The sequence below is a fragment of the Myotis myotis genome, unplaced genomic scaffold (assembly GCF_014108235.1).
Source record: "Myotis myotis isolate mMyoMyo1 unplaced genomic scaffold, mMyoMyo1.p scaffold_m19_p_1, whole genome shotgun sequence".
Lineage (NCBI taxonomy): Eukaryota > Metazoa > Chordata > Mammalia > Chiroptera > Vespertilionidae > Myotis > Myotis myotis.
This window is the reverse complement of record NW_023416313.1, coordinates 130,837,201-130,851,346: the sequence shown is the minus strand read 5'-3', so window position 1 is coordinate 130,851,346 and position 14,146 is coordinate 130,837,201. Positions and strand designations below refer to the sequence as shown.

At 37.3% G+C, this 14,146-nt stretch overlaps 1 protein-coding gene across 5 annotated transcripts in view; it reads left to right on the top strand.

The window, feature by feature from the left end:
- MINDY3 (MINDY lysine 48 deubiquitinase 3) overlaps positions 1 to 14,146 on the top strand; it is a 103,312-nt gene that overhangs the window by 9,663 nt on the left and 79,503 nt on the right. For 2 of the 5 annotated variants that reach the window (XM_036352214.1, XM_036352205.1), the window contains exons 2-4: positions 6,381 to 6,460; positions 10,446 to 10,506; positions 12,326 to 12,502. In XM_036352214.1, the coding sequence (XP_036208107.1) occupies positions 6,381 to 6,460; positions 10,446 to 10,506; positions 12,326 to 12,502 (318 nt within the window). Of the gene's footprint in view, positions 1 to 6,380; positions 6,461 to 10,445; positions 10,507 to 12,325; positions 12,503 to 14,146 lie in introns of those variants that run through there. The other 3 variants (XM_036352224.1, XM_036352234.1, XM_036352243.1) reach the window with 3 other exon arrangements.

Sequence of the window (14,146 nt, the reverse complement as noted above, 5' to 3'; positions counted from 1 at the left end):
GAGACTGAGAAGAAATAGAACAGTTTGGAGAAAAAGGAACCAATAAAGCCAAGGGACAAAAGGTTTTTAAGAAGTGAATGGTGCCCCAGCCGGTTTTGCTCAGTGGATAGAGTGTAGGCCTGCGGATGAAAGGGTGCCAGGTTCGATTCTGGTCAAGGGCACATGCCTGGGTTGCAGGCTCAATCTCCAGGAGGGGGTGTACAGGGAGCAGCCAATCAATGATTCTCTCATTGATGTTTCTCTCTCTCTCTGAGATCAATGAAAAAAGAAAAGAAAAAAGAAAAGAAGTCAGTGGTCAACACTGCCAATGATTTTCTGGGAGATTAAAAAAAGAAAAGACTTGAAGAAATAGCTTTTATTGATCAGTTTCTGAGGGGAGGGAGTATCAATTTGATTATTTGATCAGACCTAACAGTGAGAATGAGTTTGTGTAGCCACAGGCTGAAATCAGATTATTGTGGATTAAGTAAATTGTGAGATAAGGAAATTTAGACAGTGCATATAGACAATTAAGTGGGCTTTGATAGAGTGAGTGGTGATTAGAATTTTTGGTGAAATGTCTTATTTTTTTTATGGTCAAATGAGTTTTTAAGTTAAAACTTTAATTTTTTAGAGCAGTTTTAGGTTCACAGCAAAATTGTGGGGAAGGTACAGAGATTTCCCATATACCCCCTGCTCCCACAATAATATGCATAGCCATCCCTATTATTAGTATCCTCCACTAGAGTTGTGGGTACCTTTGTTACAATTGATAAAGCTATATTGATACATAATTATCATCCAAAGTCCATACTTTACATTTGGGTTCACTCTTGGTGTTCTACATTCTATGGGTCTTAACAAATGTAAATGACATGCCAACATTGTGGTATCATAGTGTTGTAGGCGGTGGGAACAGCACCAGGTATTATACTAGTGGGGTCAGACCAAACCTGGGTTTAGCAACCGCAGTACTTGGGTTCTGGCTAGAAAATTCAAAGTCCAGACCCAAACTGTAAGAGAACATTTATTGGGTAAATTAAAGAGGTAGAAATAGTAATTCCTAGAAGAAGTGGTCTTAGGAAACAAGTTATAGAGGTAAAGGAAGGGCCCTTGGAGCTTGGGAGTGAGGAAGCTAATGGTAAAGTGCCTGAGTCAGGGAGGAGGAGGGGGAAGGAAAAGGGAAAGGTGCGGGAGTGTTCCCTGGAGAGAGAGCACACTGCGTCCTCCATCCTAAGTGTTTTTAAGGGTAGAGATTTTAGGGCGGGGTCCCGGGGCGGGGTCCCAGGAGAAGACCTCAGTGTAATATTCAGCCGTTTTCTAGGTGTGTTCTTTCAGGGTTGTGGTCTCCACTGATGGATTGGTTGACACCAGGGCAGGTGGTCCTTATTCAATGCAGCTGATCCTGAGGTTGGTTTTGTTGAAACTGAGGCATAGATGTTATCTCTAGGGAGGAAGAAAGGTCAGGGGGTCCAAACTGCTTGACCAGCAATATGCTAGGGGAGGAAAAGTCACTGGGGGCAAGGTCCCACCCTACATTTGATTGCCCTTTGCTGGGCACCTGGCCCATGGTCCTTGCTCTGCTCAAGTCTGTCTAATTGCCTACAACAATAGTATTTTCAGTGGCTAAAAAATCCTCTGTGCTTCACCTATTCATCTCACATCTCTCCCTTCTCCTACCCACTGGCAATCACAGATCTTTTTATTGTTTCCATAGTTTAGTTGGAATTATACACTGTATGTAGCCTTTTCACTTTGGTTTCTTTTACGTAGTAATACACATTTAAGGTTTCTTCATGTCTTTTCACAGCTTGCAAGCTCATTTCCTTATTTTTTCCTCTCTTACAAAGAATTTTATTTATTATTTTATTGTCTAAAATTTTACATATGTCTCCTTTTCCCCCAGTTGACCACCCCCTCATTTCCTTTTAACACCGAATAATATTCTGTTGTCCAGATGTACCACAATTTATCTGTTCACCTTCTGAAAGATATCTTGGCTGCTTCCAAGTTTTGGCAATTATAAATAGAGGTGTTATAAACATCTGTTTGCAGGTTTTTTGTTGTGGACATATGTTTTCAACTCCTTTGGGCAAATGCCAAGGAGTTTTTGGTGGATCTGAAGGTGTTTTTGTTCTTAAATATATGATACACATATAAATACCGTTTGCAAGAGATTAAATGGTAAAGAGAGAGGAAGTGGGTTGGGATGGGATCCTCTACATCTACAATTTAAAAAAATATATTTTATTGATTTTTTTTACAGAGAGGAAAGGAGAGGGATAGAGAGTTGGAAACATCAATGATAGAGAAACATCAATCAGCTGCCTCCTGCACACCCCTTACTGGGGATGTGCCCGCAACCAAGGTACATGCCCTTGACTGGAATTGAACCTGGACCTTCAGTGTGCAGGCCGACGCTCTATCCACTGAGCCAAACCAGTTAGGGCTACATCAACAATTTTTAACTTTTTCATCACATGGCACACATTAACTCATTACTAAAATTCTGCAGCACACCACAAAATACATTTTTGCCGATCTGACCAAAAAAAAAGGTATAATTTCTGATTGATTTACAAAAATAAAAATAATAATTACCTACCCTTTTTTGCTCCAAAGTGATTTAAAAAAAAAATCAGGTGTCTATACTTGTACATAAAAGATTTCTGGTATCATACCAAGAATTAACCAATCAGATGTAAACTTACTATGCAAAGTGACAAATAAGATTATATGACCTATCCTTTCTAATAAAGAGGGAATATGCTAATTGACTGCCCTGCCCTGCCCTCAAAGAGGGCGGTGCCACACAGCCACAAGTTGGCGGGGCCCTGTCCCCTCAGTCCCGCTGGGGCAGCAGGCGCGTCTGCCTCCAAAGTCCCCCAGTCCCCTCAGTCCCCCTGACACCCAGGGCTGGCCCAAGGCACAGGCAAGCCTCGGATGGCGGCTGCCCAGCCACCCAGGGCCGCCTGAGGCTCAGGTAACCAGGGCCGGCTGAGGCTTGCGCTGCCAGCAGTGGCAGCAGCAGAGTTGTGATGGGGTGTCACCTTCGCCCCTGAAGGCTCCTGGACTGTGAGAGGGGTCAGGCCGGGCTGGGATACGCCCCCCTCTAGTGCATGAATTTTCATGTACTGGGCCTCTAGTGTGTGTGTGTGTGTGTGTGTGTGTGTGTGTGCGCGCCTGGTGCACAAAAATTTGTGCACTTGTGGGGGGGGGGGCCCTCAGCTCAGCCTTTGCCCTCTCACAGTCTGGGACCCCTCGGAGGATGTCCACCTACTGGCTTAGGCCCGCTCCCTGGGCCTTGGGGGAGCCCAGCAGCCCAGCAGCCCTTGGGGGATGTCCACTTGCCAGCAGGGAGCAGACCTAAGCTGCAGTCGGACATCCTTAGCACTGCTGAGGAGGCAGGAGAGGCTCCCACCACCGCTGCTGTACTGGCAGCCGTCAGCCTGGCTTGTGGCTGAGCAGAGATCCCCCTGTGGGAGCGCACTGACCACCAGGGGGTAGCTCCTGCATTGAGCGTCTGCCCCCTGGTGGTCAGTATGTGTCACAGTGACCAGTCATTCCAGTTGTTCTGCTGTTAGGGTCAATTTGCATATTACCCTTTTATTATATAGGATTGAGGCCTGGTGCATAGGTGGGGGCCGGCTGGTTTGCCCTGAAGGGTGTCCCGGATCAGGGTGGGGGTCCCGCTGGGGTGCCTGGCCAGCCTGGGTGAGCGGCTGATGGGTGTTTGCAGGCTGGTCACACCCCCTTCAGGGTGGGGGTCTCCCTGGGGTGCCTGGCCAGCCTGGGTGAGGGGCTGATGGCTGTTTTCAGGCTGGCCCCACCCCCTTTAGCGTGGGGGGTCCCCACTGGGTTGCCTGGCCAGTCTGGGTGAGGGGCTGAGGTCCATTTTCAGGCTGGCCAAGCCACCCCGGCGACAGAAGCTCCCAGCCTCTCCTTTTTTTCTTTTTTTTAATTTTTTATTCTGGGATTTATTTACCTTCTATAATTGAAACTTTGTAGCCTTGAGAGGAGCTCAGAGCCGGCCAGGGTGGGCGGGAGGGACGCTTGGCTTCCTCCATCACCAGGGGCAACCCACTCCTGCTTGCTCCAGCTCCGTGGCCACGGCTGGCTGAAAGCAGGTATCTGGGGTTTATTTACCTTCTATAATTGAAACTTGGTTCCTTTGAGTGGAGCTCAGAGCTGGCCGCAGCAGGCGGGAAACTTGGCTTCCTCCATCATTGGGGCAACCAAGCCTCCTGCTTGCTCCAGCTCCGTAGCTGCCAGTCGCCATCTTGGTTGGGTTAATTTGCATATAGTCACTCGGATTGGCTGGTGGGCATGGCTTAAGGTATAGTGAAGGTATGGTCAGTTTGCATTCTTGTCTTTTATTAGTGTAGATATTTACAGTTCAAGACAGAGCATTCACAGTGGATAACTATTGTGTTGGCTGTTGTCATTTTTTATTTGACAGTCTAAGACAGCGATTCTCAACCTGTGGGTTGCAAACAATGAAAATACATCCTGCATATCAGATATTTACATTATGATTCATAACAGTAGCAAAATTACAGTTATGAAGTAGCAACGAAAATGATTTTATGGTTGGGGGTACCATAACATGAGGAACTGTATTAAAGGGTCGTGGCATTAGGAAGGTTGAGAACCACTGGCTAAGGGAAAAGAGGTCATTGACCCTGACTGAGTAATCAGGTATTGCACATTGTAAAAATTCCTGCAGCACACCTGTTGAAAATCACTGCTCTACACTATTTCTTACTTCACTTGCTATCATGTAGTATCTCAAGCTAGGTACTTCAGTCAGCTCTAATTTCTTTTGTACCAAGCCTTTGTCCCACTTGCAGGTATTCATCACATCTTCATGTTTACCACAGAAATATTGTTTGGATATAGTTTCTCCTCCACACTGTGTTGCTTTTATCAGTTTGACACTGTCTCTAAAGGGCTGTTGAAACAACTTCATCCCCATTCTAGTCACTTACAAAAGAAAAAAAAGTATGATAATATTAGTACTTGTCAGGGTACTCTTATTAACCCATTATTAACCTCTTGTCAGTATTCCCTCCTCTCATTTACCATCTCCTCTATCCTACCCCTATATTGCCTTTCAGCTACATTAAATTTCCCTTTGATCCATAAACGTGCCCTGCTCTTACCCTGTATCCTTTAATAAAGGTTTTCTTTATCTGAAGGTTATCTTCCCACCCTTGCCTCTCTGGAAAATTCCTATTCTAGATCAACCTCAAAGTCACCTGGTATAATTTGACTTGGGGCAGAGTAAGTCGTTCCTTTTTTTTTGTTAATCCTCACCCGAGGATATTCTTCCTATTGATATTTAGGGGGAGAGAGAGATTGTTTGCCTCCTGCATGTGCCCCACTAGAACTGGGGATCGAACCTGCAATCCAGGTAGGATCCCTTGGCTGGGAATTGTATCCAAGACCCTTCAGTCCGCAGGCTGACTCTCTAACCATTGAGCTGTGCCAGCCAGGGCAGTCATTCTTTTCTGTATCCACAACTCTGTCTTCATACTTCTGTTTTAACATTCATTTCTTTATTTTAGTGTTTGTTTATATGTCTGTCTTTCCCTGAACTGTTGGCTCCTCCAGACTATGGACTCATTCATTCATATATCTAGATGCTTGGTGCATTATCTGATGCTTATTAAATATTTGTTGGATGAATGACTTAAATATAATCTTTAATGAAACTTTACATATTCCTAGCCTGTTGGAATTGGAAGTGATCATTTTAAAGATGACTGAGGTCTACAGATGTGAAATGATTTCCTAAAGGTTATACACATAGTAACTCAATTCTCACTTCTGTTCTTGTTCTGCAGTTTGCCAGTGCTCTCTGTGGCAGCTTCTACTAGCTGCTCTCAGACAGTATTGGTTGGGGAATATTTAAATTAAGACTGAGCCAATGTGAGTACATTCACTGCTATGTATGATACTATTTAATAGTTTTTAGCTTATAGAATGTGAGACATAAAATTGGGACAAAAAATACATGTACTGTATGGAAAGGGTCCTAAAATTTGGTTTGAATTCAGTAGATTGACTGTCTAGTCTTCAAGTAAATGAAATTATATAAAAGTCAGATTTGGTATCCTTTTCCACACTTTATCCCCCTAGTCCACTTAGAGGGGTCCCTGGATACAAAATATTGTGTGTGCGTGTGTGTGTAAGTGTTTATGTGCACTGTGTGGGGAAGCATAGGTTCCATATTTTTTTCAAAAGGTTCCTTGATCCCCCCAAAAAGTTAACACGGCTCCTGACTTGAAAATATGTTGTTGTGTGATAAGTGATCTTTCTCAAAGCAAAGTACATTAAAAATTCTTTTAGCTGATACTTGAATTACATTTTTAATCTTTGCTACTTGCTTTCATTTTTAGGGTTTGTGTTTAGTGAATCAGAGGGATCTGCATTAGAACAGTTTGAAGGTGGCCCCTGTGCTGTTATTGCACCTGTTCAGGTAACATAGACTACTTTATCAACTCCTTAGAGGGACGTGTTCAAACATTTCATACTTTACTTTTTGCTTTCTGATATATATGCTCTGTAATCATGATGCATGGTCAGTTACCTCTCAACTTTTGTTCATGTAAATTGCTATAGATTTAAAAAATATAAGTGCATTCAGCAGAGACACAACAGTATGGTGATTGCCAGATGTGAAGAGGGTTTGGGGGAATTAGAAGAAGGTATAGGGGGAATAAATAGTGATGGAAGGAGACTTGCCTTGGAGTGGTGAACACACCAATGATGTATTGTAGAATTGTACACCTGAAACCTATATAATTTTATTAACCAATTTTATTAAATTCAATAAAAAAGAAAAAAAATGAATTCAGAACATGAGTAGGTTACACAGCAATAGCCTTTGGAATATATATGTGTGTGTGTGTGTGTGTGTGTATATATATATATATATATATATATATATATATATATATATATGTTATATGTGTATATATATTTTAAAAATATGTATTTTTATTGATTTCAGAGAGGAAGGGAGAGAGATAGAGAGAGAGAAACATCAGTGATGAGAGAGAATATCATTGATTGGCTGCCTCCTGCACACCCCCTACTGGGGTCGGGGGCAGATCGAGCCCGCAACTTGGGCATATGCCCTTGGCTGGAGTTGAATCTGGGACTCTTTAGTCCGCAGGCTGACGCTCTATCCACTAAGCCAAACCGGCTAGGACTGGACTATATTTTCAAGAAAATATAATAAGTGTTCCCTGATTTTCAGAAAATGAGGCATTAATGATCATGTCATTTTTCTAATACAATGATCCTGTTGAATAATAACATTTTATACTACAGATAAGTACATTATAGCAATGATACTATTTTTATTTGATCTCTCTATAAGAATGATATTCCTAAAATGTTGAATATTTTCATGACCTAAAATTTTACAAATTTTTAAAATAATTTGGCAGATTATACTATTTTAGGGTATAGCTTTGGCCTTTAAATTAAAATTAGTAGCAACTGATTTAAAACAGAATTTGCAAAATAAAAAGATTTTTTAATCTTCATTTCTATTTTATTAATCCCATAAAAGAAGGGTTAATCTGAATATATGTATTTGATTTTGAATATTGATGTGTAACATTGTTTGAATTTCAAAGACTGATTTGTTATAACCATTACATTGTTAAAACCAAAAATTGAATTTTCAGTTTACTGTTACACTTATGTCTGAAACAGCAATGTAACTTCAGAACTGTTACAAAAGAAGCTTGAATTTGTTGTTTATGTTCAGTCAGCAGGTTTTGAAAATAAATATTTAATGTGGTATTTATTATTCATTGGGCATAAAGAATGCATTCCTGAACTGTTAGCTTCAAAGTAAATTTCTCAAAACTTATACTTTATACACTTACATTATTAAATGAAAAGTATATTCCTTGAAGGAGGGGGAAAAACAATCTCCCTTTATGGCAGATTCTAAAATAATATCCTTTTAGGTCATTATTTTATTTCTTTAAAGAGTTGATATATTTTTTACATTAGTAGAATTATTAAAAAAATTAAGAAAAAATTGAATGTTTGAACTTTGCTTGGGAGATACTGAATATAAAGAATAAAATTTAACCATAAATTGATTAGAGAAATTATGTTGAATAATAGGCAAATTTTGGTTGCTAGTAGGAATCTTATTATCTAAATCTGAAGATTCCTTGTCCTTCTCATTTGCAAGTTAGATTATATTAACTTTGTCCCTCTTGGGCCATTAATAGTACCTTAAAGTCTTTATTTATTGTAAGTCAATGAATGTCATTAAATGCAAGATATACCACAGGAGTTTTTTGTTTTATAAGATTCATTACATTTCCAAAATGGCAGTTATTTTTGCAAGTGGGGTTGTTGTATAAAAAGAGATAATTGTAATGTTCAAAATCCTGATGTGCCTTTGAGGTAGTAATTTAGTTTCATAGTCACATAAATCTTTTCAGTCATAGAGGAATTTTGTTTATATTGCAATTTCAAGTAAAAGTCAAAACTAAACCATTAATAATGAAGGGAAATGAGCAAGTCCAGATATTAAAGCTTTTTAAATTATAAAAAATAAGATATGCGCTATTGCTAAAAGAATAGTCATATTATAGAACCAAGTAATCAGTGGTGGAGAAAAATGAAGTTTACTGAATGTCACTGATATGACTGGTTGGCAGTTGGAGAGAGAAAAATGAATTTAGATAATCTCATATCGTATACCAAATATATTCTTAAGGTCATATTAAACCACAGAAAAACTAAAAATAATATATTGTCAACCATCTAAGAGAAAGTATGAGTTCCAGACTCAGAAAAACATTTGCAGTGAATATTAACAATAAATAGATGTTGTCTTTCTTAAACAAAGAATTTGAACAAATTAGTTATAAAACACAAAGACCCCAGAGGTGAAATGAGCATGTATATGCAATCAGAACAGGTGAAGTGGTGATGGACAGCCAAAGAATCAAGATGTTCAACCTCAGTAGGAACCCAAGAAAGTACAAATAAAATTGTAACTAGAGTCTACTGCTTACTCTTTTTAATCTTTAAATAGAAAATAATTGCCAGTATATGTAAGGTAGGATATGCTGGCATACTCATATATCACTATATAGTACAAATTTGTACTTAGATTTTGGAAGGAATTTTACATTATAATTGGAACCATGATAGTGCAGTTTTTTTAAATGTAATAATTGTACTTCCCTGTGAATCTTTCCTAAAGAAATAACCTTTAATATGGGAAATGTTGTAGTCAAGAAATAGCTTTTATATTTATAGCAGCAAAAACATTGCAAACAACTTAATGTACAGTAATGTTGTATAAACATGAAATAATATTTATGTAAATTTTGATAGCTTGATAGAAATTTGGTGATTAAGAATTACTGTTATGAATTCTGTGGGAAAACATTAAAATGGAAAATAATCACATTGTATACTACTGCTTTCAAACGCATATAAATCAGAATCATCACAGTAACCTCTTTTTCTTGAATCTGCCCCCTAGAGATTCAGATACAAAAGATGGAGGCATAAGAATTTGCATTTTAGATAAGACTAGGATGCGGTAGCCCTTGAACTGCAGCTTAAGAAGGAAACACTGTACTACCCTGAAGTACTTTCTATTAAATCAGCAATGTAACATCGTTGGTTCATGTAAGGAAAGGTTAGAAACCAGTTTGTTTTTTTCTCTTAAATCTTACAGCTGTTTTATTTATTTTTATTTATTTATTTATTTATTTTTATTGATTTTTTACAGAGAGGAAGGAAGAGAAATAGAGAGTTAGAAACATCGATGAGAGAGAAACATCGATCAGCTGCCTCCTGCACATCTCCCACTGGGGATATGCCCGCAACCCAGGCACATGCCCTTGACCGGAATCGAACCTGGGACCCTCCAGTCCGCAGGCCGACGCTCTATCCACTGAGCCAAACCGGTTTCGGCATTAAATCTTACAGCTGTTTTATTTAAACCAGGAAGTTAGAAGCTTCTTATAGAGTGATGACTCATAGTGGTATTCTTGTATTACAAATCAGAGCTAATAGTGCAGAATCACTCTTGTATTTAGATTTCTTTTCCTCCAAGGAATCAAAGAGAAATGTGGACTTATTCCTGTTTTATAGGGCTTTCACTTTACATTTCTTTAAGTTTCCAGTCATGTGTCTGATTTTGAGTCAATTCTTCTGTTTATCAGGAAATACATATTATGAAAGAAGAAGAATTTTATGGACATAGAATTAAGTTTATCATAGTATATCCTGGATAAATAATTGTCTTCAGTTACTGTTGAATGTGAAGGGGAGCCGTTTGAAATTTTCATAGTGCTATGCAAAAGATTAGAAAGGTGGTGCAAATTAGTTTTTTTATATTTTAAAATAAAAGAATGATATAAGGTATATTTGTGATGCGTGGTAATAATTATTGCTTTAATTGTATAAAGGCATTTCTTTTGAAGAAGCTCCTGTTTTCTTCTGAGAAGTCTTCTTGGAGGGATTGCCCAGGTATGATAGCTATCTTATAAACATTTACTCCATCCTCAGTTTTACAGGTAACCTATGCAACATTCATTGGCAATAGTTAAGTTAAAATGATCTATTCTTAAAAAGTGCACTATCAATGAGATATTTTTCCTTAGGTTTCTTTCTTTCTTTTTTTTTTTTAAAGCTATGTTTTTATTGATTCTTAGAGAGGGAGAAGGAGAAAGAGATAGAAACATTGATGAGAGAGAAACAATGACTGGCTGCCTCCTGCACGCCCCTTACTGGGGATCGAGCCCAAAGATGGGCATATAGCCTGATGGGAATCGAACCCATGACCTCTTGGTGCATGGGTTGATGCTCAACCACTGAGCCACACCAGCTGAGCATGTTTCTTATTTTTGATATTTCAGGAAGATTCATGGTCAGTGACTCCAAATTTTTAAATGCATATATTTCCAATTTGGTATTCCCAAGACATTTGACAGGATAATATAACTAAGGGAAAAAGTTTTGGCCTCTTGATAAAATAAGGATAGAGCACCCTAAACTGTTAAATTACAGCATAGTATAAGGAATAATTGTTTTATGTTTGTTTTGTCTTAGCTCTGAGCAGGAACTCAGTTATCTTTGTATTTCTGCATCTTTTAGTATAATGTCTTACACAATGCAAATAATATTGCAAATAATTGTGAATTAAATTGCAAATGAAGCTGCTGTAGCTTCTGCAATATGCTTAGGTCAGAGAGCGGTATGGTACTACCTGATAATTCACTTGACAGCTTACAAAAATCTTACACAATTTTATGTGACTTCACAATACCTTGTGAAAGGAGGTAGAATATATTATAATCCCAGTTAGTATATAAGGGCAAAACAACTTGCATTCTAAACCATGCTCATAGTGATTTTGAATTTAAGAGTTAAAAGTATCATTGTCATGTATTTTTTATTCATTAATAGTGGGAATGCAAAATAAAGTTTAGTAGAGAAGAAACTATTCAAGAGATAATATTAACATCAACATTTAACCATTTAGATTGCTTGCACAGAAATATATTCTTATTGATAAAAAATGTATATGCATTGTCATAAATGTCATATGCTATGGAGGTTATAAAATGAATGACCCAGTTCCGGCCTTTAAAGAACTTTAAATCTATTAGGAGAAATAGAAACTTCCCTGTAGCACACAATTTTACATAGGCTATGTATACATCTTATCCTCTTTGAAAGTTTCAGAAAGCAATAATACTTCTCAAAAAGGGGAAGGTGGCTAAGGTTCAGGAAGAAATTGAGCATTTGTGCAAAATCTGTAGTTCAAATCACTGTAATACAGTATTAGTAGCTTCTATATTATGCAGCATAACAACAATGGCCCCTGCTCATCTAATAGGTTGTGGTATTGTTTGTGCTGAGGGTATGTTATCTCATTATCCTTACTCTATGGGACAGGAAGATCAAAGACATTAGATTAATTCAAAAATGGGGGGAAAAAAGGTCTCAACAGGCCCTTACGTTGTGCCTGGTTCTACAATAAAGGAAACCTCATGACTTAAATGTTTCATTTGCAGGTAAGAAAGAGTTGATTGTATCAGGTAGCATATTTTTTTCTAGAAAATAGGATTCTTTTTCTCAGTAATGGAAATATTTAGTAATGGTGACATTGTAACCCTCAAGCACATTATTTTTCTAAAATATAATTTCAGATCAGTTGTTTGGATTTTCCCCCCACTTGGAATGCTTGATTTTCATTAAATGAAAACATTCATAAGATTGTTATTCACGCCCGGATTTTTTTCCCAAAGGAAACCATTGTAATTTGTACTTCGGTTATTTTTAGAGGAAGAGCGGAAGGAACTCCTTTGTCACACCTTATGTGATATTTTAGAAAGTGCCTGTTGTGACAACTCTGGATCATACTGCTTGGTTTCATGGTTAAGAGGAAAGACAGCCGAGGAAAATGCTAGTATTTCTGGGAGTCCTGCAGAGTCTAGTTGCCAAGTGGAACATTCTTCTTGTAAGATACATTTTTTTCCTAAAGTAATTTCTTATACCTTTGTTTTAATAAAACTATTGACAATTTTAAAGAAAAAAGAATTAAAAATTTCATAACATGTCTCTTTTTCAGCAGAAGCTTAATTCATGAGCCTTAGTATTTTTCATTTCCATTTTGATTATTTTATATTTATTTATTTATTTAAATATATTTTATTGATTTTTTTTTACAGAGAGGAAGGGAAAAGGAGAAGGATAGAGAGTTGGAAACATCGGTGAGAGAGAAACATCGATCAGCTGCCTCCTGCACACTCCCTACTGGGGATGTGCCGGCAACCAAGGTACATGCCCTTGACTGGAATTGAACCTGGGACCTTTCAGTCCACAGGCTGATGCTCTATCCACTGAGCCAAACTGGTTAGGGCTCATTTTGATTATTTTAATTGCTAAAGGACATTGCATTTGTTTCTTTTTGCTTTCATTTTTGGGGTAAAAAAAAAAAAATGCATTTCTTACATAAAAAAAAAAATTCTCCTGCTTGATGACATTCTCTGTGAGCTTTGAAACTCTCATTTAGAAAGTTTAAAGAATGTATTTATATATACTTTAATTTCAAATACCTTAATGTTTACTTTGGCATTAGGGAAGAAAACGCTTTTTTTTTTCCCCAGAAAATTTCTTAAAATAGTTTTTGTTACTTTATAGAGCAAAGATGGGGACTTCTTTTTTCCATTATGTTTCCATTTCTCCTGAACTTTTTGGATATTGTTACTGTATATGAATTATTTTAAAGTAATTTTAATTATGAGTTTTAATTTTGCCTTCATTTAAGTTTTTTGTACTTTGAAGATTTTTCTTCAAAATAAACTAAATAACTATTCTCATTATAAAAATAATATATTCTGTAGTCTTTCGCCTTTGAAAATTCTTATGTAATTGGCCTAAAAATTGCCAGAATGAACTAGTGATACAGAAACTAGATTAAAAAAGTTGCTGTCTGGTTTTTCTTTCCAGGACCTATCTTACTAGCAGTTGGCTTTTGATAATTGGTACTTCCAAGTGTTTATATAGAATAAGTGACTTATTCTACCTATAATGCATTTCATTAACATTGGAAATTATTTTTAAAGAAATTAGACAACCGATTCCTAGAAAGTAAATTTTGATTGTGATATACATCCTGTTTTCCCTATAGGACTGTCTGTGATGCACTATTGCTTCCTTGAGCTAAAATGTGTCTGTGATGTCAGCATTTTCTCTTCTACCTCTGCAGTTACATTGGCGAATTCTAATAGCACATTTGCAAGGAAGAATTTTAAAAATTTAAACAGTTCAATGACGTTTTTATTTTCAGGCCTTTCAATATAACCTCTCAAAAAATTTAACATTTTTAGAGTTGATAATACAATTGAAGGAAACGAGTGGAAAATATTCACTAGGTTGATAGTAAAAAATGTCATTAAGATTAAAAAGAAAGATTGTTTTTAAATATTTTCTAGGTTTGACTGGATTGCATGTAAGCATATTTAATAGTTTCATTAAAGTTAATCAACATTTTGACAATAATAGTTGAACTAATTAAAAGTTATTTTAAAGACTAGGTGCTTAAAGTTAGTTTATATTCAAATATAAGAAAATAGTAAGATCTTTTTGTAACATTTTTTAT